At 40.7% G+C, this 27,678-nt stretch overlaps 2 protein-coding genes across 12 annotated transcripts in view; one reads left to right on the top strand and one right to left on the bottom strand.

Moving 5' to 3' along the window:
• The window catches only part of LOC135523835 (outer mitochondrial transmembrane helix translocase), a 133,432-nt gene that overhangs the window by 99,550 nt on the left and 6,204 nt on the right, over positions 1-27,678 (top strand). The window contains exon 1 of one of the 8 annotated variants that reach the window (XM_064950787.1): positions 23,429-23,458. The exons of 6 other annotated variants lie outside the window; for them this stretch is intronic. The gene's annotated coding sequence lies outside the window, so the exon portion shown is untranslated. One more of the 8 variants, XM_064950788.1, reaches the window with a different exon arrangement.
• On the bottom strand, positions 5,597-22,340 carry LOC135523837 (phosphatidylinositol 3,4,5-trisphosphate 3-phosphatase and dual-specificity protein phosphatase PTEN). Of its 4 annotated transcripts, none has more exons than XM_064950791.1 (10): positions 21,578-22,335; positions 18,684-18,768; positions 15,255-15,299; positions 13,857-13,900; positions 13,488-13,726; positions 12,986-13,127; positions 11,471-11,539; positions 10,898-11,064; positions 10,448-10,672; positions 5,597-10,233 (listed from the first exon to the last, which is right to left on the bottom strand). In XM_064950791.1, exons 1-10 carry the CDS (start codon positions 21,654-21,656, stop codon positions 10,048-10,050), a joined length of 1,281 nt encoding a protein of 426 aa, XP_064806863.1. In that variant the 5' UTR covers positions 21,657-22,335; the 3' UTR covers positions 5,597-10,047. The 4 variants fall into 4 exon arrangements, with proteins under 4 accessions (XP_064806863.1, XP_064806864.1, XP_064806865.1 ...); XM_064950792.1 differs by having other exon boundaries at positions 10,457-10,672; positions 21,578-22,331; XM_064950793.1 differs by lacking the exon at positions 11,471-11,539 and having other exon boundaries at positions 21,578-22,340.

Raw genomic sequence — 27,678 nt, 5'->3', positions numbered from 1 at the left:
CCCGGTAATGCGTTGGGCAGACCGCACCACCCTCTGGAGAGCCTTGCGGTTGTGGGTGCAGTAGCCGTACCAGGCGGTGATACAGCCCGACAGGATGCTTTTAATTGTGCATCTGTAAAAGTTTGTGAGGGTTTTAGGTGACAAGCCAAATCTCTTTTGCCTCCTGAGGTTGAAGAGGCTCTGCTGCGCCTTCTTCACCACACTGTCTGTGTGGGTGGTCCATTTCAGTTTGTCAGTGATGTGTACGCCAAGGAACTTGAAGCTTTCCACCTTCTCCACTGTGGTCCCGTCAATGTAGATGGGGGGTGCATCCTCTGCTGTTTCCTGAAGTCCACGATCATTTCCTTTGTTTTGTTAAGTGAGAGGTTGTTTTCCAGGCTCCACACTCCCAGAGCCCTCACCTCTTTGTTGTAGGCTGTCTCATCATCATTGGTAATCAAGCCCACTACTGTTGTGTCGTCTGCAAACTGGATGATTGAGTTGGAGGCGTGTTTGGCAATGCAGTCATGTGTGAACAGGGAGTACAGGAGGGGGCTGAGCACACACCCTTGTGTTGCCCCAGTGTTGAGGATCAGCGGAGTGGAAGTGATGTTTCCTACCTTCACCACGTGGGGGCGGCCCGTCAGGAAGTCCAGGACCCAGTTGCACAGGGTGGGATTCAGACCCAGGGCCTCGAGCTTAATGATGAGCTTGGAGAGTACTATGGTTTTGAATGCTGAGCTATAGTCAATAAACAGCATTCTTACATAGATATTCATCTTCTCCAGATGGGATAGGGCAGTGTGTAGAGTGATGGCGATTGCATCATCTGTGGATCTATTGGGGCCGTAAGCAAATTGAAGTGGGTCTAGGGTGGCAGGTAAGGTTGGGTGGCAACATGAGGGTGATTTGGGCATTCGCCTGAAACTCAGACACCTTTCAGACAGGCACTGTCTGTGACTTCTGCTGAGACTTCGGAAGCGTTGCAGCTATAAAACGTCACCCTGGAAACTTTTTACGAGCTCCAACAGACATCAATAAACAGTCTTCGGACAATATTTAATTTACATTCTGTCCATATGGATTGTAAAGACACAGTCGTGGCCAAAAGTTTTGATGATAGCCTCAGTTTGTATGATGGCAATTTTCATATACTCCAGAAAGTCCAGCAAGCGCCAGGACCGTCTCCTAAAGTTGATTCAGCTGCGGGATCAGGGCACCAACAATACAAAGCTTGCTCAGGAATGGCAGCAGGCAGGTGTGAGTGCATCTGCACGCACAGTGAGGCGAAGACTTTTGGAGGATGGCCTGGTGTCAAGAAGGGCAGCAAAGAAGCCACTTCTCTCCAGGAAAAACATCAGGGACAGACTGATATTCTGCAAAAGGTACAAGGATTGGACTGCTGAGGCCTGGGGCAAAGTCATTTTCTCTGATGAATCCCCTTTCCGATTGTTTGGGGCATCCGGAAAAAAGCTTGTCCTGAGAAGACAAGGTGAGCGCTACCATCAGTCCTGTGTCATGCCAACAGTAAAGCATCCTGAGACCATTCATGTGTGGGGTTGCTTCTCTGCCAAGGGAGTGGGCTCACTCACAATTTTGCCTAAGAACACAGCCATGAATAAAGAATGGTACCAACACATCCTCCGAGAGAACTTCTCCCAACCATCCAGGAACAGTTTGGTGACTAACAATGCCTTTTCCATTATGATGGAGCACCTTGCCACAAGGCAAAAGTGATAACTAAGTGGCTCGGGGAACAAAACATTGATATATTGGGTCCATGGCGAGGAAACTCCGCAGATCTTAATCCCAGTGAGAACTTAAAATTATTTTTTTTAAACCTCAATGACGGCCTAGGAACAGTGGGTTAACTGCCTGTTCAGGGGCAGAACAACAAATTTGTACTATGTCAGCTCGGGGTTTGAACTTGCAACCTTCCGGCTACTAGTCTAACACTCTCAACACTAGGCTACCCTGCCACCCCTGTGGTCAATCCTCAAGAGGCTAGTGGACAAACAAAAACCAACAAATTCAGACAAACTCCAAGCATTGATTATGCCGTCAGTCAGGATGTTGCCTAGAAGTTAATTGACAGCATGCCAGGGCAGATTGCAGAGGTCTTGAAAAAGAAGGGTCAACACTGCAAATATTGATTCTTTGCATCAACTTCATGTAATTGTCAATAAAAGCCTTTGACACTTATGAAATGCTTGTAATTATACTTCAGTATTCCATAGTAACATCTGACAAAAATATCTAAAGACACTGAAGCAGCACACTTTGTGGAAATTAATATTTGTGTCATTCTCAATACTTTTGGCCACGACTGTACAGTTGAACTCGGAAGTTTACATACACTTAGGTTGGAGTCATTAAAACTTGTTTTTCAACTACCACAAATTTCTTGTTAACAAATTTTAGTTTTGGCAAGTCGGTTAGGACATCTACTTTGTGCATGACAAGTAATTTTTCTAACAATTGTTTACAGACAGATTATTTTACTTATAATTCACTGTATCACAATTCCAGTGGATCAGAAGTTAACATACACTAAGTTGACTGAGCCTTTCAACAACTTGGAAAATTCCAGAAAATTATGTCATGACTTTAGAAGATTCTGATAGGCTAATTGACATAATTTGAGTCAATTGGAGGGAGACCTGTGGATGTATTTCAAGGCTTACCTTCAAACTCAGTGCCTCTTTGCTTGACATCATGGGAAAATCCAAAGAAATCAGCCAAGACGTCAGAAAAACAATTGTAGACTTCCACAAGTCTGGTTCATCCTTGGGAGCAATTTCCAAATGCCTGAAGGTACCACGTTCATCTGTACAAACAATAGCAATCAAGTATAAACACCATGGGACCACGCAGCCGTCATACCGCTCAGGAAGGAGACACGTTCTGTCTCCTAGAGATGCATGTACTTTAGTGCAAAAAGTGCAAATCAATCCCAGAACAAAAGCAAAGAACCTTGTGAAGATGCTGGAGGAAACAGGTACAAAAGTATCTATGTCCACAGTAAAACGAGTCCTATATCCACATAACCTGAAAGGTCGCTCAGCAAGGAAGAAGCCACTGCTCCAAAACCGCCATAAAAAATCCAGACTATGGTTTGCAACTGCACATGGGGACAAAGATCGTACTTTTTGGAGAAATGTCCTCTGGTCTGATGAAACAAAAATAGAACTGTTTGGCCATAATGACCATCGTTATGTTTGGTTGAAAAGGGGGGAGCTCGCAAGCCGAAGAACACCATCCCAACTGTGAAGCATGGGGGTGGCAGCATCATGTTTTGGGGGTGATTTGCTGTAGGAGGGACTGGTGCACTTCACAAAATAGATGGCATCATGAGGAAGTAAAAGTATGTGGATATATTGAAGCAACATCTCAAGACATCAGTCAGGAAGTTAAAGCATGGTTGGAAATGGGTCTTCCAAATGGACAATTACCCCAAGCATACTTCCAAAGTTGTGGCAAAATGGCTTAAGGACAACAAAGTCAAGGTATTGAAGTGGCCATCACAGAGCCCTGACCTCAATCCCATAGTAAATTTGTGGGCAGAACTGAAAAAGTGTGTGCGAGCAAGGAGGCCTACAAACCTAACTCAGTTACACCAACTCTGTCAGGAGGAATGGGCCAAAATTCACCCAATTTATTATGGGAAGCTTGTGGAAGGATACCCGAAACATTTGACCCAAGTTGAACAATTTAAAAGGCATTGCTACCAAATATTAATTGAGTGTATAAATCTGCTGACCCACTGGGAATGTGATGAAAGAAATAAAAGCTGAAATAAATCATTCTCTACTATTATTTTGACATTTCACATTCTTAAAATAAAGTGGTGATCCTAACTGACCTAAGACAAGGGGATTTTTACTAGGATTTAATGTCAGGAATTGTAAAAAACTGAGTTTAAATGGATTTGGCTACGGTGTATTTAAACTTCTGACTTCAACTGTATCTGATGCTAGAAGATAACCACAGATGATGAGCAATCCTTGGTTGCTGCCAACATGGATCAGTTGAAAAAACTGCATTGGGAAGAAAGGCAACAAGGAAAGGGGAACTGACTTGAGCTGAACTAGTGCAGTTGAGTTGAGGGGAGTTGCATGGGGAATTTGATTATCAACAGGCTAGAGAGAGAGATAGTCTCGTTCGTTAATGAGAGGCACACCACAATGCTCAAATCTCACTTCTTCTTTTTCATACTGCTGAAAATATCAGCTTCCACCGGGGCTGTGGTGGTGTTTGCTAACGACAAACGGACGCAGAGCAGTCAGTTATACAGGAGGGGAACGTTCATCTACTGACTGTCTGTATCAACGTCACTAACATCATTGGGGGGGGGGGGTTCTGTGCACATATACACTGGCAGGCAGCACGCACTTCACCACATACTTGGTATTCACAAATCATGTTAGTACGGAAATGTCACAAATTACAATTCCATGAGAGATGTCTGTCTTTCCTATCATTTCAAAAGATCAGGCCACACAATTCGCTGTCATTTGTGGGAAAAACATAGTACAATTTCTGCCACATCGTAGAACAAATACAAAATGGTGAATCCTTCACACTGACAATAGGAACCATCGAGGATATTAGCAAACAAAAAGAGAACACAGTTTCCTGTGTTAAAGAATCATTGAAGGACATTTGATGCATGCATTACCAAGCAATGAATGTGCTCAATATCACAGCACTGTCCTTGGAAGGTATGAAATGTCATCTGTATTCTATTATCAGATCATACTTCAAGTACGGTGATAGCACCATTATTTTTTGGATAAAGAGGCTTAATGTTTCCAAAACAGAGGTCATTCAGATTTACAGGGCTTGCAGTCAGAGTATACAACCACTTCATTATCCCACTCATAGATTGACTAAGCGAGACCATCGACATGACTTCTCACTAACTTCTGGCATCTTGAAAGCAAGCTATTTACACACAGCAGTAAACATTTCCCAGCCTTGAGAGAACGTGACGCCACAATGACCATGTCTGTCCCAGCCCTGGGACCTAGAGGCTTTGCACACAAGCATCCTACAACCCTCTTCTCCATAGCTAGTAGTACTGTTCGTTATCCAGTTCTACTTGAATCAGAATGCATCAACATACTTAATGATCATTTGATGTGTCAAGGACCATAATAGGATACTTCTCTAATTAACGCCTTTCATCTAAAAGCAAAGTTATGCTTGATACGAAAATCTGTCCAGAGTCTCCGTATGGAGGGTGATGCAATTGCACGGACCTCCTCCGTTGCCATGCAGAGGCCAAATTGAGCTCTGTACCGCGTCGCCGTGCGCCTCCCAAATTTTCCAACAATGCGGAAGGCTACGTATAGCTCCGCATTGACATGATTGGTTGATTGTAGATAGGGGGTGGGAAGTCCTGTATAAACAAACTCCCTTCCTTGACAACAGCTCTGCTCAACGCCACGAAGCATGAATGCCTGGCTATCTGCTGAGGCCGTATCACCGTAAACGCTGTCAATGCAGATGTCGGATTGACCATGCAGCACCTTTTAATAATGGAGATGAATAATTCTCATCTTACTGGTCAGCATAAGAGAACGGTGGATCACAAATCAGGTATCTCACACAAACAGACAAGAATGAGACTTTATTGGACTTAGGTGAAGTTTATAACACTAAGATAATGGGCAGTTTACACATACAATAACAAACAGACATCTGATTTGTATGAGCATAATTATAACCTGTACACGTCTTTCCCTACATTGTTGGTTGTGTATTCTCAGTGCATAGCATTACACACAGAGCAACTGTTGCACAGCACAATAGTATCCGAACAGGCTGAAATGGAATAAGGCTGTTTTTTTTGTGTGTTTTTTTTTTAAAGACTGAAAATAGAGTGAGTTAACATACCTTTGCACAAAATTAAACCCAGGGAGAAAAAAATCCTAAAAATAAAAACAATGGCGAGTGGCAGGAGCCAGGCAGCTAGCCCTGCCCACTTTTGCAGGTAAAGCCTATTTTGATTTATTGCACCCCTTCCATCTGCATGCATGACATGTCCTACAACAGTATTTAACAAGCACTTTTTTTTTAAACTTTTTTTTTTTTCTCAAATAGTAAACAAGAGGCACTTTGTGGCAACCACAGACAGGCATCATAACATATTGCACAAATCAGCTAAAAACGAGTGACATGAATCTTACACACTGGCACCTTTAAGATGATTTTAATTATTTTTTAGAGCTGAAACTTAATTTTTGATGCTGCCCGTGAACTCCACACAGGTTTTAGCCCGTGCCATATAAAAATGGTTCCCGTAGGTTTCCCCTTTACTAGATTTGTACTTTATGTTAAGGTACTGTGGCAAAATGTTTTTCAAGTGGGGCTACAGATGTCTAGGGGATGGCTTATGGCCTTAACTCGAAGTAACTGTCCAGTTTTTCCAGATTTCTACAAATGATGTCCTATAATTATATTACAATGAGTGAAATACTTTTCCTTAAAAAAATGGGTAATTAAGCATGTTTAAAAGTATCTTCTCTGTGTTGGAATGGTGTGGGCATATACCGGTCATTAAAACTATCAAATGCAAGTAGACAGCTGATTGGACAGCTCAGCCAATAAGGCAGGATGACATTCTCTCTGAGGAAATAGCAAGTATTATTTTTAAACGGTCTGAGACAACTTTTAGGTGTTGAGTATTTTTTTCCTCCAATGTATAATGCTTTTGCCACAAATGAGTATAAGACGAGTCAACATAATATGGACAGGAGTTAACTTTTGAAAAAGTTTGAATTTCACTGGACAGTTACTTTAAAATAAGCTCGTGAACAGGATGCCCTTCAATAGATTCATACATTTAAGCTGCTGAACATCCAAAATAGTAAGCATATGATCCAGATCTACTAATCGGGCTAAAAATAAATACTACCTGCAGAGTGTATTTAACAGAATACTGTCATAAATAATTTATTCATTTTTTTCCTCCAGATTTTTTTCATTTTTATATAATAAAAGGGTCAGGACATTTTTCATTCAAACACCTTTTGGTTTCTATGGGGTGATGCATGGATACAAGATTAAGGTACAACTAGCCATATTATTCCAACTTCCTTCACTGATTGCAAGGCATTTGTTTTACTGAGGGGAACAACGGAGGGGGGGGGGGAATACTGTGGACCACTGACTGAAACCCTGCAAAAACCTGTAACAGTGCAAAAGTCTAGTACAATATGTTGCTCTATTAATAGTAGCTTTAAATAAAGTACTTGAACTATCAAGTCAGTGCTTGGGCAGAATGGTAGATTTCAAAGCAGTAGCAGAGTAAGCATTGTCAACTTCAAGTAAGGCAAAGAATACCTCCATAGGCCCTGCCTCCAAGAACAAAGAAAATGTTGAATAAAATAAGCTTACTTTTGGCAGGTTTTCAGTGAAGTAATAAAATGTAAACAAAAATATAACATCTAGATTAAGTGTTCCTGGGTTAGCTAGTGTACATTTTGCAATGAAGAAGTGTCTCCTTTCGACAACTAGGGAAAGTATTCTTTCTAAAAAAAAAACAAGTCGAGATAAAACAGAATGTGTGATGGGGTTGTGAGAAGAGGGAAGCCTTAATGTCAAAAGTACAAGAAAAGGCAGCTTACATCACTACCCACTGAAGATTCCTGCCCAAGAGACTGAAGATTTTTGGTCTGGCCCGTAGCATGCCACAGGTCAGGTGTTACATTTTTTTTTTGGCATGCTTAAAAGAAATGATGCATAATTAAATATGCTCATATAGTTTAGGGATTTTTTATATATTTCTGAAGCAAGCACAAGATTTTCTGTAAAATCCGTAGCTGCACTATTCTCATTCCTCCACGAAATGAAACCTGTTTGTAAAAAGGAAAAGAACAGAACAAAAAAACAGAAAAAGAATCCCAGCCAGTTAGGGACAGCGACTGCAGAAGTATGCACTTGGACGTGCACGTTAACAGTTCTCACACACAGAAGTAGTGTGTGCCACTGAAATTACTTGCACCATATGATTGGAACAGATTCTTGGCTCTGTTGTTATTATTGATCTTAAGTATGCAGTTTGGCAGTTTGTAAGCACCTTTTGTTGGATATACAAGTGCAACTCCACGGTAACAGAGTGATGCAGAGTCTTAAGAGTTTTCATGTAGAATGTCAAACAAAAACCAATGATTGCAAAGTTAAACAAACAATACAAGTCTATGGACAAGGACTACTTCATTTCCACTGAATTTTACAAAAACACATTTACTTGAAGAAAAGCTTGGTAACAGAATGATTTGTGATGTTGGTGCAATCATTCTGTTACCAAACTTTACATCTGCACTTGTCCTTCAAGTAAATGTGTTTTTGTAACATTTAATGTGGAAATCGTTAAGTAGTCCTTGTGCATAGAGTTGTATGGTTTGTTTAACTTTCCAATCATTTGGTTTTTGTTTGACATATAAAGTGAACAATTTGAGTCTCAGCATCACTCGGTTTCCGTGGAATTGCCAACAAGTGATCCGGATCTCATTGGACCAAGTACGATAAGGCTGCAAACAAGTCAGTCAAGGAGCCAAAGATCTGATTTCACAAGAGAAAGATACCTAGAGCGCCTAAGTTCACATATTATCCACTCCTGGGTTGATCAAAACCTGCATTAACACCCTTGGATCGGTTCAGAGACAACGCTTTACATTCAATACCTCTGCTCCCACGGTCTCTGACCAAGCATCAGCTCTAAGCCTATGGGCCTTACTGAACTCAGAGTAGGTCACCATCACCACCACTTCTGGTATGTCCAGACACATACTAAGATGACAAAAGTGCAGTTTGTCAACAACAACAAAAAAACGACACTTTCTAGAGACTGAGGAGAAACCGACACAATCACTAATGCAGGTTTTGATACATGTTCTAGTACGGCATGTTAAAAGGTACACATTTGGAACAGCTTACCCCTCTATAAGCACATGACACACTGAAGTAGTCACCAATTCAAAACATGAACCATCAAGTCAGTCAGCACTCTATACCATTGTCTTCTGTGATGATCCCCAAAACTATCTGGTTACCATTAAAATGAGGGGAAACGCCATGTACTGTATCATAAAAACACAAGGCCATTCTAAATGGCTTGCCAAAAGACGGAAATCATGCCTGCAGATACCATGAGAATAAAGTATGTCATTTTTGACCTCCTGGCTAAATACAATCAGATCTTAAATGACTTTAGAAATCTTAGTTTTTTGTTGTTGAAAAACATTGTATACAATTTATTAAACAAGATGGACATCGATTCCAATAACATGCACACTGTTTGTCGTTTAACTATAGTGTTAACGTTATTGCAACACTGGCTTCCCTGCAGTTCTCTGTTATATTATTTATCTTAACATAAAAACATCAACAATACACGGGATACTGCTTTTCTGCATACCTTGAACAGAAATGGTAGAAGGAATGGACATTGGTTAGATGTCATGTAGCTTAATAATAATGACAATAACAATAATCAAAATTCAACTGGAGAAATTCTAACATGCAGTTTATACTGCACAAACTCATGTGAGACAGCCTGCAAAAAGCATAAGGAGCATTCACAGTAGGTAGGATGAAAGGGGGGGTAAGGGCGTGGTGGAGGACAATGGATGAAAGGGGAGAAAGTGACAGAAGCACTGGCCTTGGTTTCCACAAGGAGATGGAGCAGCCAAATGTAGATTTCCAATAAGCCTCCCCAATACCAGATCTCCCATCTCCTGATCGTGGAAATCTTCTCTAGTCTTTGACCAAAAAAAAGGTATATTACATTACAGCTACTGAACCTTTTTCCACTCAACAATGGTGTCAATACTTTTCGGATGAAAGAGTGGGGGCGGGGCAAAAAAGTAAAAAAATAAAATAAAATTGGTCAGCATTATTGTTCTTAAATTGGTGGCATTTTCCATGACGCAAATGTCTTGCTGCCATAGGTTGGTGAGGAAAAAAGTACTTGCTTTTCAGTTTATATTCAAGTTCTCCTTTTTCCCCTCTGAAAGCATTATTTTTTCCCTCTTTTTCTTTTTCACATCCCATAGAAATCTCTCACACTTTTGTTATTTGTGTGAGTTGCTCCTCGTCGAACGGTTCATTCTCTGGGTCAGAGTCTGTGGTGTCAGAGTATCGGTAATGGTCAGGCTCGTTGTCACTAACGTCTGGCGTTACCGAGGTGGAAGTGCTGGCCTCGGAGTTGAAGGGGTCCTCCACAGTCTTGGTAAAGTACAGCTTCACCTGTAATACCAGAGAAAACAACATCATTATCCACATTCTGAAACATGGTAACAAGAGCTATACCAAGCGGAAACATTTGAATCTAATTACAATTATTTGCTCTTATGAACTGCGGCAAAAGTTCATGAGAGCAATTACGTTGGCACAGTCAAATGATTTCCCAATTACTAATCAAAAGGGTACCCCCCCCCCAATGAAATTAAGTCTCAATCACCTGACTGACCTTGAAGTTGGGGGAGAAGTATCTGTTTGCTTTATCCTTGTTGGCCTTGTCCAGGTCGTTCTTCGTCAGTGAGAGGATCAGGCATTCCTTGTCGTTGTCTCCCGTTCCTCCTGTGGTTTGGATTCCTTCCTGCTCCTTCGGTAACGTCCCGTTCTCCACCTTCTCGTCTGGTCCAGGGATGAAGAAGGTGTTCACCCAGAAGTGAAACATCTTGTCCTGGTGGAAAAATACATGGGGGAGGGGTGAATAAAGGCAAGACATGACTCCAAAAAGCAGTTACATCATCTCAACTGCAAAACAAATGTAGGCTATACTCCAATCCAAAATCAGAACGTGTTTTTCAGTTAAATCCTGACATTCCTCATAATGAATCGGAATAGGCTGCTAACACCTAATTTAATATGCACATAAAAATCTAAATCATATAATCAGGAACCACACCTTCTTCATCATTTTGTTCTGTTTGTGGAAGAACTCCACCTTGATGTCTCCACACACAGGCAGCGGCTGGGGGAACTCGAAGAACACGTACTTCTCCTCCCGCCGTGTGTTCACTGGGTTGGACGTGTGGATCTTTACCTTCAGCTGGTACACCACAAACTGAGGATCTGTGGGGGGGCACAACAAGTTAACGCCAGTCACTCTCCTGGAGGGTGGAGAGACCACAGCACAGCATCTACAACCGGGTATCTATTATTTACATCTAGGCAAATTATGAAAAGAGGACAGCAGAGAAAGGGACAGAATTACATAGTACCACTGCCAGGAATATTAAATATAGAAAAGACTGTTACAGTAACATGCGATAAGGGCCCTAAGAAGAGAAGAGTTGACCAAAGCCAAGCTCATTTAAGGGAGCACTTCTAGTCTAGAATCAGTCCACTGGGTTATGCGGGATGCAGAGTTGATTGTTACCATATTAAGTTCCACCGACTCCAACAAACACGGACTTCTAAATCTACAACAACCTCCTAGTCAACATGTAAACATCGGATGAAAGCTGCTTATTATTACCCCAGTGCCAATTCCCTTTTCTGAAACCATGTGGAATCTGCTCACTCTTGTTTTTAACGGAAGTGTCCCCTTAGAGAGAGAGAGAGAGAGAGAGAGAGAAAAAAAGAAAAGAGATTAACACAGAGTTCTTCTGCCCTGCCTGGGCTTGGGGAGAGAGTGGGTGGGTGGGTTATCACCAGGGCTATGTACAAACATACAGTATACAGGCTTACAGCCACCCATAAACCGAACCTGACTCACCATTTCCACATGCGAACAGCAACTTCCTGTTGTCAAGTTATTAGGAGCTTAACCAGTATAATAACAATTACATAATGGCCCTTAAAATCAATCCTAATATTCATATTAATGCATCTCCTAACATATAGGCCTAAATAAGCATCAGCTGACATTTTTCTAAGAAACTGACAGAAAACACAATCTTTACATTGCTGCTACTCACTAAGATTTTATAAAAAGGAGAGGGGCGGTGCTTGGGTGTTGATTAAATTAAACCACTTCAAAATGTTGTGTGTTGTGTCATGGGAACTGACCACATAGGGTGGGGGGGGGTCACATCATGCTGTGTGTGTGTGTGTGTTCAGAATTGGGCCAGGGATTGCCAAAGTCTGAAAGGCACTTGCCAAATCGAGCAAAGTCAGGAGTATGTTTTGATTTGCCAGAAAATGTCAATTCATTATTTACAGGAAGAAGTGTCATATATTGCTTGCCTATCCCCTACACACAGTGGGGAGGAATCAAAATTATGATAACTGGAATTCTTTGTATCTTGGTTGCTATCAGTCAAATAAATCTCAGAGCAGGCTCAACTTGCCAGTTGTCCGTCTTTCACTTAAACAATGGGGAGGAACCAGAAAGATCAGTTTTAGACTACTGGAATTCTTTGTTGCTTAGTCGTTTTCTCTCTTTTTTGAAAAAATATCACCTGCCCAAAGGTGCAACCTCCGAGCAACTGCTCAGTTCACTTTCCCCAGGCAATAGGTCATCCCTGTAGGGCCCAGTAAAGGGACAGGGGAAGTGTGGACAAAGGAAGTGAAGAGGTGAAATGCCAGACACAGCTGACAAGAGCAGCCACTGACGACAGACTCAAGCAAAGGGGTTGTTATATCATAGGTCCTTATAGGCCTGTAGTCATCTTCTGGCTATCCAACAAGGTATAAACTCCCTTATCTGATGATGCATGCAGCCAAGTCAAATGACCAGTGAGCCAAGCAAATAATAGCAGTGAAAATACACCATGCTGTTTTGACTAGCATAACCATAATTGCAAAAGCGATACACTCCACTGTGGTTAATGTCAGTGTTGCATGGAGAAAAATTGGAGGGGGGGGGGGGAACCCACATGCAACATCGGGAACCAAAGCTGTGCAGAGCAAAGCAGAGGATAGGGGCAGGACAGTCAACTGAAGATCACATTGTGAAAGTGTGTGAAAGCCAGGAGCACACAAGCCCAAGGTAAGACAGGATACAGGAAAGAAATAGGATTGAGACAAATGACAAGGGGAAAGCACTTACTACACGTTCCGCCACTGAACATGGGCACCGTCTCGAACACCATCTTGTGGAACAGCAGAGCCACTGGTTTGTACTCCAGCTGGTTCTTCAGAAGGTGGCTGTAGTAGTAGACATACCGCCTCTGACTGGGGATTGTTACTCCCTGTGGAATGGGAAAGAGAAACACTTAGTGAAACTGAAGATTTTCACTGGCAGTAAAGGGGATGACGACAAGCCTTTATATGATCCTACATTCTTTTAAAGCCTGCAACTATTCATCATGCAGCCTACAATTAAAACAAAGATTAGCGATACTAGCAACACCCATGATGAACAGGTCTATGGTGTTGACATTTTCATTTTATCTGTTTAACCCTTATCTTACCAGCAAGGTAAGTTGAAAATGGCCTGGGCACGTGTTTGAGTGGAGATCAGAGGGGTTGAATGAGCCAACTAGAAAATGGGGATGATCAGTTTCCATGACAGTAGGATGGCCAGATTGGAACAATAAAAAAAAATGTACCTTCTTATCTCTGGTCCTGACTTCGCCGTAGAAGTCGAGAGCTTCTTGTGCTTTGAGGAACTTGCCCCGGTGTAACAGGTAAGCACAGATCATGACACCCGTACGTCCCTTTCCAGCTTTACAGTGAATCGCCGCCACATGATTGTCGTCTTCACTTAACCAAAGGTCAAGATCTTCGCAGAACGGTTTGATCAGCTCCAGCTGGGGCGGATTGTGATCCTCAAACGGATATTGTGCAACTGGAGAGACACAGACAGAGACCGGGCTCAGTTAGTTATCGTCACACGTGGGTTTTTAGTGAAAGATTGATTCATTCACTGACTGCCTGAAAGACAGTGGTAATGGTTTCACTCTGATGTAATATCTAACCTCTGCAATTGAATTTGGTTGCGTCATAATGTCGCTCAGCGCACCTATAAAAAAGGGACAAACAAAATACTTTGTTATAATACTGGGATTCAAACAGCCGCCTTCTTTCTTTTGTACAATCTGTCAGCATATTACATGTTGATGTAAGATCCCTCTGATGTGTGCTAGAGTGTTACAACCTCAACTTCCACACAGATTCATGAAAAACTGTTAATTGTACATTGTGTCTACTTCCCCTTTGATTCTCATGACCACTAATAAGAGAAATGTTGTTAACCAGTAGATATGTTTCCATCCAATTGCCAACAGATTTTCAGGAGAATATTATTATTATTATTTTTTTAAATCTGCATAAAAACAATGAGAATTTTCCCACCAGAATTTAAATGGTTGCGGATAAAAGGCTGTGCATGATGATGTAGTGCACGTAAAAATAACTTGCGGTTAAATTCCCATGTACCAAACAAAAAATAAAAGTTAAATGCGTTTCAAATCGTGTTTTCAACAATACTGATGCTTATGTCACACACACAAAAAAAATGGTCTTGTTGGCACACACATTTTAGCCAATCAGCTCACAGAAAGTGTGAGTATAGCATACAAGATGATATTATTATAGACAAGAATAGCAAGATGTTTATTTGTCAAACAGCAGCCCTGAATTGATAATCAGGTCACCAGAATCTATATTTATTGGAAAGGAGCATCAAGCTCATCAACGTTCACTTTCACCACCCTGTGAAGTTCACCTAAACTTATCTGTAGCATAATAAGCTGCAAGCTTGTAGTGGGAGAACCACACAATATATCATTGTGGGACTCCAAGTGTACTTCAATATGGTTATTTAATCAATATTTGTGCATTTAAAAAAATCCCACCTTGTCTAGCGTGTTTTGTTTTGTTGACATTTGGAAAGTTCACCGATAGATTTGCTGTTTTGTGACATTTTATCCGGCATGTACTTTACTACTCGCATAAAAAAAAAGTTGGATGGAAACCTGGTTAATGAGAAACCTGTGGTCTTTACTATCTTTGTAGCGCGCAGTGAGTCATTCGGTTAATGCCAGTCTACTAACTAAACGACTTCATACTGAGTGAGGAAGACATTGTCGTAAATTCCCTTTCCAGGGTAAAATTATGCCAAAGGTTACCATGATATGATTGTTCTACCCCTTCATCACAATGCCTAGGCCTATCCATCAAGAACCACTGATGACTAAAGGCAAATAAGTGGCTACTGCGGTTTGCATTCTCAAAAACATGAGGACTTTTCTTCCTCCGGGCCTATACTCCACAGACATTTTCTGCATGCATCAGACATAACTTTGCAGCACAGCAACCGCCACTGACCATACTGCATATGCACAAGCAAAATAGTCAGACACCAGGGTACTCACAGATTATATATCTTGTAATGATTTTTGTGTTTAGAGTCCAGAAACCTGAGGAGAGAAAGGGAGGAGAATTACTTTTCCATCCGGCACAATTTTTTTCACAGATTCTGGTCCGATCTAAACCTTTCAACACTAACTTGCAGAGTGTAATGACAGCATGTCATGGGGTCAGACTGACAGGCTCTCAGACAAGCACAATAATAGTGTTACAACATTGACTATCCAGGGTTCTACTTTTTCCAATGGCGACACTGGTGCTACCAACTTTTTCAGCTGGTGGCACTAGCACATGATTTGGTCGCACCAGTTTTATTTTATATTTGATAAAGGCCTGGCCCCCATAATGTGCCTGCATTCCTTCCAGAACCTGGCTAACAATGACTAGCCATCTTTTAACTTAGCCCTTGTGTTCTTACATTGATTTGGATAGATTTACTGTAACAGCAAAAAAGAGACTTCAAATAAAGTGCAAAATGTATTTATTGAAGATTTCAAAGCGCCATGTGTTCTTTTCTGCAAAATCCTCTAGAGAGCAGAATTTGACAAAATGATACTTAATGACTGCAAAAATAAAATATTATAGTATTTCTTGTTTGGCTAGCAGTATTTCTTATAGCGTGAACACCAGTGTTGGGCTAGCAGTATTTCTTATAGCGTGAGCACCAGTGTTGGGCTTGCAGTATTTCTTATAGCGTGAGTACCAGTGTTGGGCTGGCAGTATTTCTTATAGCGTGAGCACCAGTGTTTGGCTAGCAGTATTTCTTATAGCGTGAGCACCAGTGTTGGGCTAGCAGTATTTCTTATAGCGTGAGCACCAGTGTTGGGCTAGTAGTATTTCTTATAGCGTGAGCACCAGTGTTGGACTAGCAGTATTTATTGTTTGGCTAGCAGTATTTCTTATATCGTGAGCACCAGTGTTGGGCTAGCAGTATTTCTTATAGCGTGAGCAGCACCAGTGTAGGGCTAGCAGTATTTCTTTATAGCATGAGCAGCACCAGTGTAGGGCTAGCAGTATTTCTTTATAGCGTGAGCAGCACCAGTGTTGGGCTAGCAGTATTTCTTATAGCGTGAGCAGCATCAGTGTTGGGCTAGCAGTATTTCTTATAGCGTGAGCAGCACCAGTGTTGGGCTAGCAGTATTTCTTATAGCGTGAGCAGCACCAGTGTTGGGCTAGCAGTATTTCTTATAGCGTGAGCACCAGTGTTGGGCTAGCAGTATTTCTTATAGCGCACTTGCGCATCAATCCAGTATCCATTTATGTAGCACATAATCATGATTCTACCAGGTAGGCATAAAGGCTATTTTATAGTTACATTTTAATTGCCTTTTCATCTATCTGAAAACGGTTAGGCCATCATTAGTATCGCTAACGGCTACACAAAGTGGTAATGTCTAGGCCCAACATGCATCACACACAGCAGGGCTTGACATTCAGGTAAATTTGCCAGTGTCAACTTAAAGCTACAGGGTAGCTTTAGCCCAGATCAGGACCTGACAGGAAAGCGAATGATGTGTGCATAATTTCAAAAGCAGGTGATTTTCATATTTCATTTGCGGGCTGAGAAAGTAGCCTATACAGGGTTCAAACAGAGATTGGCAAGTCAAATTCAAGGATTTTCAAGGACTTTTCCAAGCACTTAATTGAAATCGTCAACGACCTACATTTTATATTTCATTGCTGTAATAGCCTAAAGAAAAAAGCTCCCTCCAATGTATGCAACAAAAAAAAGTATGCATTACTACTAAGAATAATGCATTTTTAAATAGGCCTATCCAATGGCATTATGCATTGCCACTTTCACATTCTAAAATATGTCAGAATAATGTGGGCATTGCCTGACGAAATAGACAGCATGCTCCCAACACACTAATTATATCTGTCCATGTGGTAGCTAGTCAGTCTCGCCATTTGAGATGTTTAAGAGTTGAGGGGTTACTGTATCATGTTTTAAAATGAGAAAGCAACACACAAAAAAATCTGGGTATCCTTTGTAATGGAACACTTTGTATGGAAAACCAAGTTGAAGCCAACATTTGATGTTGTGATGCTCATAAGAACTGCACATGGATTTACCACAACAGACTAGTGCAACACCCTTCAATTGAAACGGCATGAAACAAATGAAAGTGCCTACTACCCTCAGAAAAACTGATTAGAAATTAAACCACGAAATAAGTATATTGTGGCAGTAGAACTTCTAAAATCAGCTACCATAAATTACTTTTCAAGGACAAAAGAGCCCAGAGGAAATGTCTTATTTTGAAGGTGGGTTATTCTATGATGACTAAATTGGACTTGGCAAATATTCTACGAAGACTTCAAACTTTTTAAATACCCATTCTTGCCTTATCATTTACTGGTAGATATCAAAACTTGAGCATCTTTCCTACCACTACCGCTGTTGGTCTTTGCTCCACGCAACAACCAGCTCTTGGGAGAGCTGCGCGCTCTCTTTGCCTGACAGATTATCTATAGGCTGTGTGTGCGCAGCAAGCGTGTGATAAATAAACAGACCTAGCGAACGCTTCGGGAATCCATCTGTTTTCTTAGCAATTATAGCCTAGAATAAAAATCGCATTATTACAATATCTTTCTCACTGGCCCAAGCGGGCCTCTGACGGGGATGATCGACTGGCCCGTAGGGTTTCCAAAATCGCCCCTGTATGTTGAGCCCAGGGGCATTCCCGTGCCGTTGTTGGTTTATTGTTGGTCAACTGAACATTACTGTTTGAATAAATCATGATAAAAAAAAGCTAATTATGAACCAAAGACTAAACGTGACCAGGTAAAAAAAATATAAAAAAATATTGGCACACTTGTGACCAATTAAAATGTGTGTCGCTCGGCCAAGTCAAACGGTTACAAATGTGACTGTTTTGGTCACGGTATTGAACCCTGCTATCAGTAGGACGTTCGTTATGTCGGTTTATTTATTTAACAGATTGGTTAACACATCTAAAAACTAGTGTCGGGGAAATGACGAAGGCTGCTTTTTCTGTTCACATTTCCAAAAGCCAGCAACTTTCTGTGTCTACTACAGCCTGCGTAAATCGAAGAAAATTGTTTGGACAATACAACAACCAGGGTCAGGTTAAGTTCACAGGTGACTTGCAGGTCATTCCTTTGGTTTCAGTTGACTAATTAGGTAAGCCTCTGCAGCTAGGATGACAGAATGCATTTCAAACATCCTATTCTTACCACTGTTGCCCATATAATGATAATCCGTGAGAAACAAGATGAGACCAAAGATAGGCCTAGTTTACCAAAGTTTGTGCAAATTCAGTTATGGAATGGGTTTGGTTAAGGTAGTTAGGACATGTTAACTACCTGCTGTTTTCCTTTACATGTAACCCTTTTCAGTCACTTACATTCTAAGAAACCCCTTCATTATTTCGACTGGGACATCCACATTTGGTTTTTTAAGTACTTACCGTACTACGTCATCGATGTTGTTTCTGTAGACACCCTCAAGTCTTTCAGCAGGAAAGCCCATAGCAATTATGTTTGGATAAATATCTGAATGCAGGAGTCAAAGAAACCAGCAGTTTGGCTGATGAGGTCAGAGACTAAAGGGAAGAATCACACCTAGGCCAATATTAATCACCAACATACACATACAATTATGATTGTCGAGCAATCGTCATTCAATTCACACATCTCGACAACCGTCGCACACACAAACTCCTCCTTGATTTGCCCAAACATAGATATCGTATATCACATCTTACACCATACTGTACATGCATTGCTTATTATGCCAGACCAATCATGACAGAGCTGTATGGAGAACAGGACAGAGCATGTGTAATATGGAACAGATGGTGCTCTCTCTACGAGACCCAGTGACGGACATCTAACCTACCAGGCCCCACAAGGGCACCAAATAAATCACATTGTGCCACAGCCAACTGCCCCCGCCCTTCCCATCATCTCTCCGAAAGAGCATTACATCACTCACATCATCACTTAGATATATCTATAATATAAAACGCACACATCGGTCTAATTTCCTCATGTCACTTGGGAAATATATCCAAGCACAAAATAATTGAATTCTTCATACAAAGAAAATGACCTATTTTGTCAAACAATTCATCAGAAATGGGCTACTACTATATGAAATACAAAGCGTGATCTCTAAATGATTATTCTATTACTGTTAATTTACTGAGACCCGGGCCGTCTCGTCACGCGCTCAACTCCTCCGATAGCGTACTTTACATTTGAACTGGCATAACATCACAATGACATCATGCTCAAAAAGTACCCGAGACTACTGCAATGACAAATGCAACGTCAGCATGAGCCTCACATTTAACTGTTCCTATCAAATAAATAGTCAATGGACTGAATGGGATCAATTAAATTGTTCCAGAACATAGGTAGTCTAAAGGCCTACTGCCATTTTCCAGCAACACCATTTAGGAAATTAATGTAGAATTTTCATATTCTTAAATAGCACAGACCTATAATAAAATATTTTTTTAAACCTAACATATCATTACAAAAACCTCTTCTAGTCCCATGAAGATGAGGAGTTTCAAATGGCAAATGTCAGTTAAGACCTAAACCTCCGCTACTAGTGTGGAGGGAAAGGCTTGCTGCTGATGTGAAATCTCATCACAATTTTAAGGCCAATTCCTAGAACTGAATTCATTACATAACAACCATGGCTACATTGCCTTCCCAAACACTGACGAACAATGCATGGCACTATAGATATATCAAAACAAAGTGATTTAGCTATAATACCACGTTTCACTCATACAATATCTAACTCACACATTATCATAGCTGCTTAGTTAGGAAAATCCTAACCCCTTGGTTCCAAAATGTGGGGTTGGGAAAATGTAAATGGGGTACACTTAAGAAATCTGTACTCTTATCAAACAAATTCATAACTTTCTCTTCAAAATGAGTCTAGAATACAACCTTTTAGTGTCAACCAATGGCGTTATATAATATGTTGGGACAGCCTACAGGAACAACAATTTTGTGAATATGAACACAGGGCGTTTACTAGGGAATATAATGTTTCCAAATGGGGTCCCCTGCATTTTCTTACATCAATTTACATTAGCGTGCAGAAAATATATGGGAACCCCTGCCCTAACCCTATTCCAGTTCTGGTTTTTGCACAGAGCTTTCTGAGACCACTGAACCAATGGACCACAGGCACAAAAAAAATGGCTTTGACCATTTCAAGTGCAAGACAAGAAGACATGACAACTGAACATGCCAATAGTACCCGGCACTTCCCCCAATCGCTCATAACCTTTACCTGGCTTTAATTTGTGCATTCTACATGCACCTATACTTTCACAATTTGATTGCATACCTTGGTTAGGTGACCCATTTCAGACAAATCTAGCATCTGAACACTTGTCTTTTAAAGAATGCTCTTCTGTGGTCATTCATAACTAAACATTTTTATCCCTGACACAGCTTAAATCAATACAAACAAGCTGACCTCATTAAGACATCAAGACAAGCAAACCAAAAGTCTACTGATTACGTTCATTCTAGCACCATGAAATTGGTACATCCCACTAATGAGCAAGTACTATTACCATTTCCCCTCACGCTGATAATGATTCAATGATTTTGGTCTTTGTGTGGCTAGCAGCAGCAACACTGATTGTGAATATAACGTTAATCCATTAGCTATAGTTTGCTAGATTATTTTGTAGGCCAGAGAACTGCAACAATGCGTCGCAAAAGGTTGATCTCTTTGTTCCCCATCCAGGAGTTAGCTGGCTATATTAGCTAACTAACCAGTTGACCAATTTACAGTTGACAACCAAATAATGAATCAAGACTTCACATTATCAACATCAATTAACTACAGAACATTAGCTAGCCTAGATACATTTTCCTTATGTTATGATGTTGAATCTCTCATTCAATCATGATGATGTGCAAACTACTAGCTAGCTAGCTAACGTTATGCAAGTTATGGGATATATTTAGCCATCAAGACTGCATTTAATTGAACAGGACAGACACCTTTATCAAATAGCAATTTAGCAAAGAGTAGGTTAGTGTCATTAGCTCCCTAACGTTAGATAGTTATTATTTCACGATATATTTAAAACGTTAACTAACGATAAATATATATATATATATTCGAAGTAATGTTCACCGACTACGTTAGCTAGCTAATCATCTTATGGATAAAGGTTAAGTTATCAATATAGGCATCCATGTGTTAGCTACAGTAGCTAGCTAACTGGATACAGTAGCTAACAATTTAATATGGACAATGATGAACATAGACACATTACTGTAGCTAGCTAATATTACAGACATTGAACAAAAAGGATACAAGTCAAGTCCAAGTCAAACCCATCTTCCTGGTATCTCCTTTTGTTTCGGCTGACAATTTCCTTTATGATTGCAGCCATATCTGTGGCAGGAGTCTTTAACGTTTTTAAATTAAGAGAAAGTATCGTTGCCTTTGTATGAAATGTTGCCAATATTTTTCTCCCTCTCAATTCCGTTGGTGTCAAAGGTTGACAGCTAGCTAAGCTAGCCGTGCTAGCTAGAATAGTTTCTGCTGCCGATAGGTCATAAAGGAGGGCCTCACTCCGTTCCACCACAGGCCCGGCTTCACAGGTCCCGCAATTTCACATAAAATCCCCCAGATGAATAGGTGATTAATTATCCAGCCCCCGGAGCGTTGTATTTCAAGAGAATACCAAGTATCTGATTTCGCCAAAAGCGCCGTGATTATGCCAGAAAAGTGGAGAGAAATCTCCCCGATGTTCCTTGCCCAGAAAAGTGACTGACACACTCGATCTCAGCACACACGTAGCTAGATATGGCTAGCGCATAGCATGTCAATTCTTTAAAAAAAAAAATTAAAAAGCAGTCACCCGACAATTTTTTTTGAGGGAAAATTGACAGCCTCCAGTTCAAAGACTACAAATGTGTTCGATTTTTATTTTTTTTATAACACGCCTGCCGTTCTTCCCTGAAACGTCCCTTTCCCAGTACTGACTCGTTTCTCCCAGCCCCAGGCTGCACTCGCGAACTTCCATCATGGCTTCCGTAAGTTCCGTTCCAATTGAAAAGGGCTACGATTGGACAGAACGTTATGCCGCAGTGTAAAATAGTTCATCAAAGACGTCTCTCCGACAAATAGTGTAGAATACATTGACAAAGCTATCATTAAATGTCTCTTTAATCGAATAATTTAATTTAGAATGAATTATTTTAATCGGTGTTGGAAGGACATGGGAACTGTAATTGGGGAAGTTACCAATATTTAATTTAGGATTCATGACATTGATATGTATATAATCAAATCAGAGACTTTGCGTTGTGCAACTATATACTCGATGTGCTGGATGCATTTGATGTAGCCTTTTTAAATAAGTACATTTCATTGTCTCATGGCATTGTATAAAATAGATGTCTATGGAGCAAATTGCAGGTGTATTTGATGAGGAATAAATACATTGTCTGTTGCCTTTTCACTATGCATAGACTAGGAAACAAAAATAAACAGTACATGTCACTCACAATGCATTGCTCTCACCATTTCAATGTTTTGATACTTGACAACTTCAGAGTTGTTGTACATTATGTACCTTTTTCACAATGCATTACAGACTAGGAAACCAAAATAAACACAGTTGTTGCAGTGTGAGTATCTTGACTTTTCCTAGTTCTCTACCCGGACTGTAAGCCAGTATAGATGACAAGGTACTAGTTGTGGTCACTGGACTTGCTATGTTAGGGCGCCTCCTGTCAGATTTGCATGGAACATGATGTGAAGTACCTATATACACATTAAGTAACAATAAAAAATTACGTTTTATGAGAGGGGAGTACCTTCTTTTGCACAATATGGGTTGTAGCCACCTCATTAAATCCAGTTTAACTTGTGTTGTTATTTACATTGAATTGCATCGGTCTGTACTTTACTATTTATATTTTTGCCAACTTTTACTTTACTACATTCCTAAAGAAAACAATGTACCTTTTACTCCATACATTTTCCCTGGTACCCAAAATGACTCGTTACAGTTTGACAGGGAAATGGTCCAATTCATACACTTATTGAGTAGTTTTTTTTCCATCAGTCCCATGCCACAGAAATATTGAAAGGAAATTATTTTAGTGTCTATTCCAAAACAGTAGGGGGCACCTATCACGCCGAGCCTCATGCTGACAACTCCAGGACAAGAGTAAGAAGCGCGAGGTGAGTGTCACACCAGTCCACATGAGCAAACGGTGATGGGTTATTTGTTTTTCTACATATGTTAAATGTTCTTATTAGAAATAGAACGATTAATCCAACACATTTCACAAGATGTCCGGGCTAGCAGGATTTTTTCCCCTACAAAGTAACGACTATTTTTGGCAAGAGGCTGCATTGCTAACTGGAAGGTCAAAGCTAGCTCTCGAAAACCGTTCTCCATTTGTAGGGTTTTCAGCGGTTACATTCGCCCACATTTGGCTCCATGTGAACTACAATTCCGACGCTGTAGTTTAGAAAAGGGGGCATATCAGTAGATTGGCTTCTTTCATTTCAGAAAGACAGAATCACTCAAAATATACTTACTGTAGCAGTTTTGCACAGAGCCACAAGCTGTGTGTGCCTCCAGTTGACGAACTAACTTGGGTATAAACAAAGGTGTTCAGATCACGGTAGATGACCGCCTATGTCTTCCTTAAACAAGCGATGTAACGTGAAGATATGACATATGGCCATGTGGGAATACTAATGCCGTGTTTACATGGTAGTAGGAGGTATATGGCAAACCGGATGTCATTGTTTTCAATGAGCACGTCTGTAAATGCCGGCAGTGAATCCCGTCAGCCGCCACGGTAGACTGGACTTGCCGCCAAAGTTCAAATATTTAACTTCTGCCGTCAGTTGTAGCATTGTTTTCTACCGATGTTGATTTGTACTGATTGTTTACTGAAATCACTATAGCAACACATACATACCGTGTGTTGGCTTGGCTGTCACCCCCTTTCTTACATGCTTGATCCGTTGTGCCAACAGGTATGATGATTTTTACGTCCCTCGTCTAAACGCAGCATAACCCTAACCTAGCTTTCAAACTGAGGCATTCTGCCTTAGTTTTCAGCCATTAGCTTCGCCCACTTCTACCTCTTGTGAACTACAATCCGTTACTTCAATAATCATTGCTTTCAAAACACATGGCCCTTATCTTTCATCAGCGAGAAAGAATCCTTTAAATAAAAAAACATAACTTACTGTAGCAGTTTTTCATAAATCCATACAGCAATGGATCCGACAAAACTACACTTCCGCTACAGTTCCAGAGTTACGCTTATACACAGGCGTTCAGAGCATGCTAGGTAGCTAATTAGCACAGCTGGTCGCCTCTTGTCTTGTGTAAACAAGCGCTGTAACATGGAGATATGGCCTTGTGGGAACACTAACCTGATAAATGTGTAGTAATTTAACTTTTCGTTTTTTAAGTATTAATTGGGGACCTATTTGTGGGGAGTGCATTTTTTTCTGGGTGATTTGTGATGTTTTATGCCATGACTGTGTTGAGTTGCACAGCGGTCTAAGGCACTGCATCTCTATAGACACCCTGGTTCGAATCTAGACTATCACAACCGGCCGTGATTGGGAGTCCCATAGGGCGGCGTACAATTGACCCAGCGTCGTCTGGGTTTGGCAGGTGTAGGCAATCATTGTAAATAAGAATTTGTTCTTAACTGACTTGCCTAGATAATTTAAAGTTACAAAAAAAAATTAATATAGAGATTTGATAAATTTAGTAATTTTTCTTATTTTTTGTTTTTGTTTATATTTTTTACCTTTTATTTAATTAGGCAAGTCGGGTTAAGAACAAACTCAAGGGACGACTGATGTTGAGATGTTGCTTCAATATATCCACATAATTTTTCCTCCTCATGATGCCATCTATTTTGTGAAGTGCACCAGTCCCTCCTGCAGCAAAGCACCCCCACAACATGATGCTGCCACCCCGTGCTTCACGGCTGGGATGATGTTCTTCAGCTTGCAAGCATCCCCCCCTTTTCCTCCAAACATAACTATGGTCTTTATGGCCAAACAGTTCTATTTTTGTTTCATCAGGCCAGTGGCCATTTCTCCAAAAAGTACGATCTTTGTCCCCATGTGCAGTTGCAAACCGTAGTCTGACTTTTTTTATGGTGGTTTTGGAGGAGTGGCTTCTTCCTTGCTGAGTGGCCCTTTAGGTTATGTCGATGTAGGACTCGTTCTACTGTGGATATAGATACTTTTATACCTGTTTCCTCCAGCATCTTCACAAGGTCCTTTGCTGTTGTTCTGGGATTGATTTTCACTTTTCGCACCAAAGTACGTTCATCTCTAGGAGACAGAACGTGTCTCCTTCCTGAGCTGTATGACGGCTGCGTGGTCCCATGGTGTTTATACTTGCGTGCTATTGTTTGTACAGATGAACGTGATACCTTCAGGCATTTGGAAATTGCTCCCAAGGATGAACCAGACTTGTGGAAGTCTACAATTCTTTTTCTGAGGTCTTGGCTGATTTCTTTTGATTTTCCCATGATGTCAAGCAAAGAGGCACTGTGTTTGAAGGTAGGCCTTGAAATACATCGACAGGTACACCTTCAATTGACTCAAATGATGTCAATTAGCCTATCAGAAGCTTCTAAAGCCATGACATAATTTTCTGGAATTTTCCAAGCTGTTTAAAGGCACAGCCAACTCAACTTAGTGTATGTAAACTTCTGACCCCCTGGAATTGTGATAGAGTGAAATAATCTGTCTGTAAACAACTGTTGGAAAAATTACTTGTGTCATGCACAAAGTAGTTGTCCTAACCGACTTGCCAAACCGAGTTCAACAAGAAATTTGTGGAGTGGTTGAAAAACGAGTTTCTGACTCCAACCTAAGTGTTTCTAAACTTCCGACTTCAACTGTATATATAACGTGTACATTTATGTTGTACATAAATAAATAACTTTGTTTCCAAAGCCGTACCGCAAGCGATTGCGTTTTAATGTTCAGATCTTAACAAAACACCCGCGGTCAGAAGATACTATCATCAGTAGGCAAAAAGGTAGTTGGCGTCTATGAATGAGTTAGGTCAAGCTTTCGATTTTGTAACACGCAAAGTGAAACAACTAGCTAGCAAGTCGTCTTTTCACAGTTTCAGTTATTGTCAATAGTCTGTATTGTAAAACATTTTTGGGGTAGACTTTTAAAAGGCCCAGAGTAGTCAATATTGATTTTCCTCTGAACAACAATCTAAACGCAACATGTAAAGTGTTGGTCCCATGTTTCATGATCTGAAATAAAACATCCCAGAAATGTTCCATAGGCATAGAAAGCTTATTTTTCTCAAATTATGTGTAAACATTTGTTTACATCCCTGTTAGTGAGCATTTCTCCTTTGCCAAGATAATCCATCCACCTGACAGGTGTGGCATATCAAGAAGCTGATTAAACAGCATCATTTCACAGGTGCACCTTGTGCTGCGGTCAAAAGGCCACTCAAATGTGCAGTTTTGTTACACAACACAATACCACAGATGTATTTAGTTTTGAGGGAGCGTGCAATTGGCATGCTGACTGCTGGAATGTCCACTAAAGCTGTTTTCGGAGAATTGAATGTTCATTTCTCTACCATAAGCCGCTGCCAACTTCTTTTTAGATAATTTTGCAGTACAGCCTCACAACTGCAGACCACATGTCTGGCGTTGTGTGGGTGAGGGGTTTTCTGAAATCAATGTTGTGAACAGAGTGCCCCGTGGTGGGGTTATGGTTTGGGTAAGCATAAGTTACGGACAACGAAGGCATTTGCATTTTATCTTTGGCAATTTAAATGCATAGAAATACCATGGCGATATCCTGAGGCCCATTTTGTTATTTTTTTAAGCTATCTGTGACCAACAGATGCATATCTGTATTCCCAGTCGTGAAATCCAAATATTAGGGCCTAATGAATTTATTTCAATTGACTGATTTCCCCATATAAACTGTAACTCAGCAAAATCTTTGACATTGTTGCATTATATTTTTTTCAGTATGTATACACTGAGTATACCAAACATTAGGAACATCTTGCTAATGTTAAGTTGCACCCGTCCCCTCCCTACAAAGTTTACTCTACAAGGTGTCAAGCTTTCCACAAGGATGCTGGCCTATGTTGACTCCAATGCTTCCCACAGTTGTGCCAAATTGGCTGGATGTCCTTTGGGTGGTGGACCATTCTTGAAGCACACAGGAAACTGTTGGGCGTGAAAAACCCAGCAGCGTTGCAGTTCATGACACACTCATACCGGTGCGCCAGGCGCCTACTACCATAACCTGTTCAAAGACACTTAAATATTTTGTCTTGCACATTCACCCTCTGAATGGCACACATACACAATCCATCTCTCACTTGTCTTTAGGCTTAAAAATCTCCTTAAACCGATCTTCTCCCC

Source organism: Oncorhynchus masou, chromosome 31 (genome assembly GCF_036934945.1).
Source record: "Oncorhynchus masou masou isolate Uvic2021 chromosome 31, UVic_Omas_1.1, whole genome shotgun sequence".
NCBI lineage: Eukaryota > Metazoa > Chordata > Actinopteri > Salmoniformes > Salmonidae > Oncorhynchus > Oncorhynchus masou.
The sequence above is the reverse complement of the archived record's forward strand: the minus strand, read 5'-3'. Positions and strand labels throughout refer to the sequence as shown.

Coding starts and splice junctions, on each gene's coding strand:
- LOC135523837 (XM_064950791.1), bottom strand. CDS start 21,656: ATGGCTGCAATCATAAAGGAAATTGTCAGCCGAAACAAAAGGAGATAC. Junction 13,727..13,856: donor AACCAAATTCAATTGCAGAG/GTTAGATATTAC, acceptor GTGTCTCTCCAG/TTGCACAATATCCGTTTGAG. Junction 11,540..12,985: donor GTTCAGTGGCGGAACGTGTA/GTAAGTGCTTTC, acceptor TCTCTCTCTAAG/GGGACACTTCCGTTAAAAAC.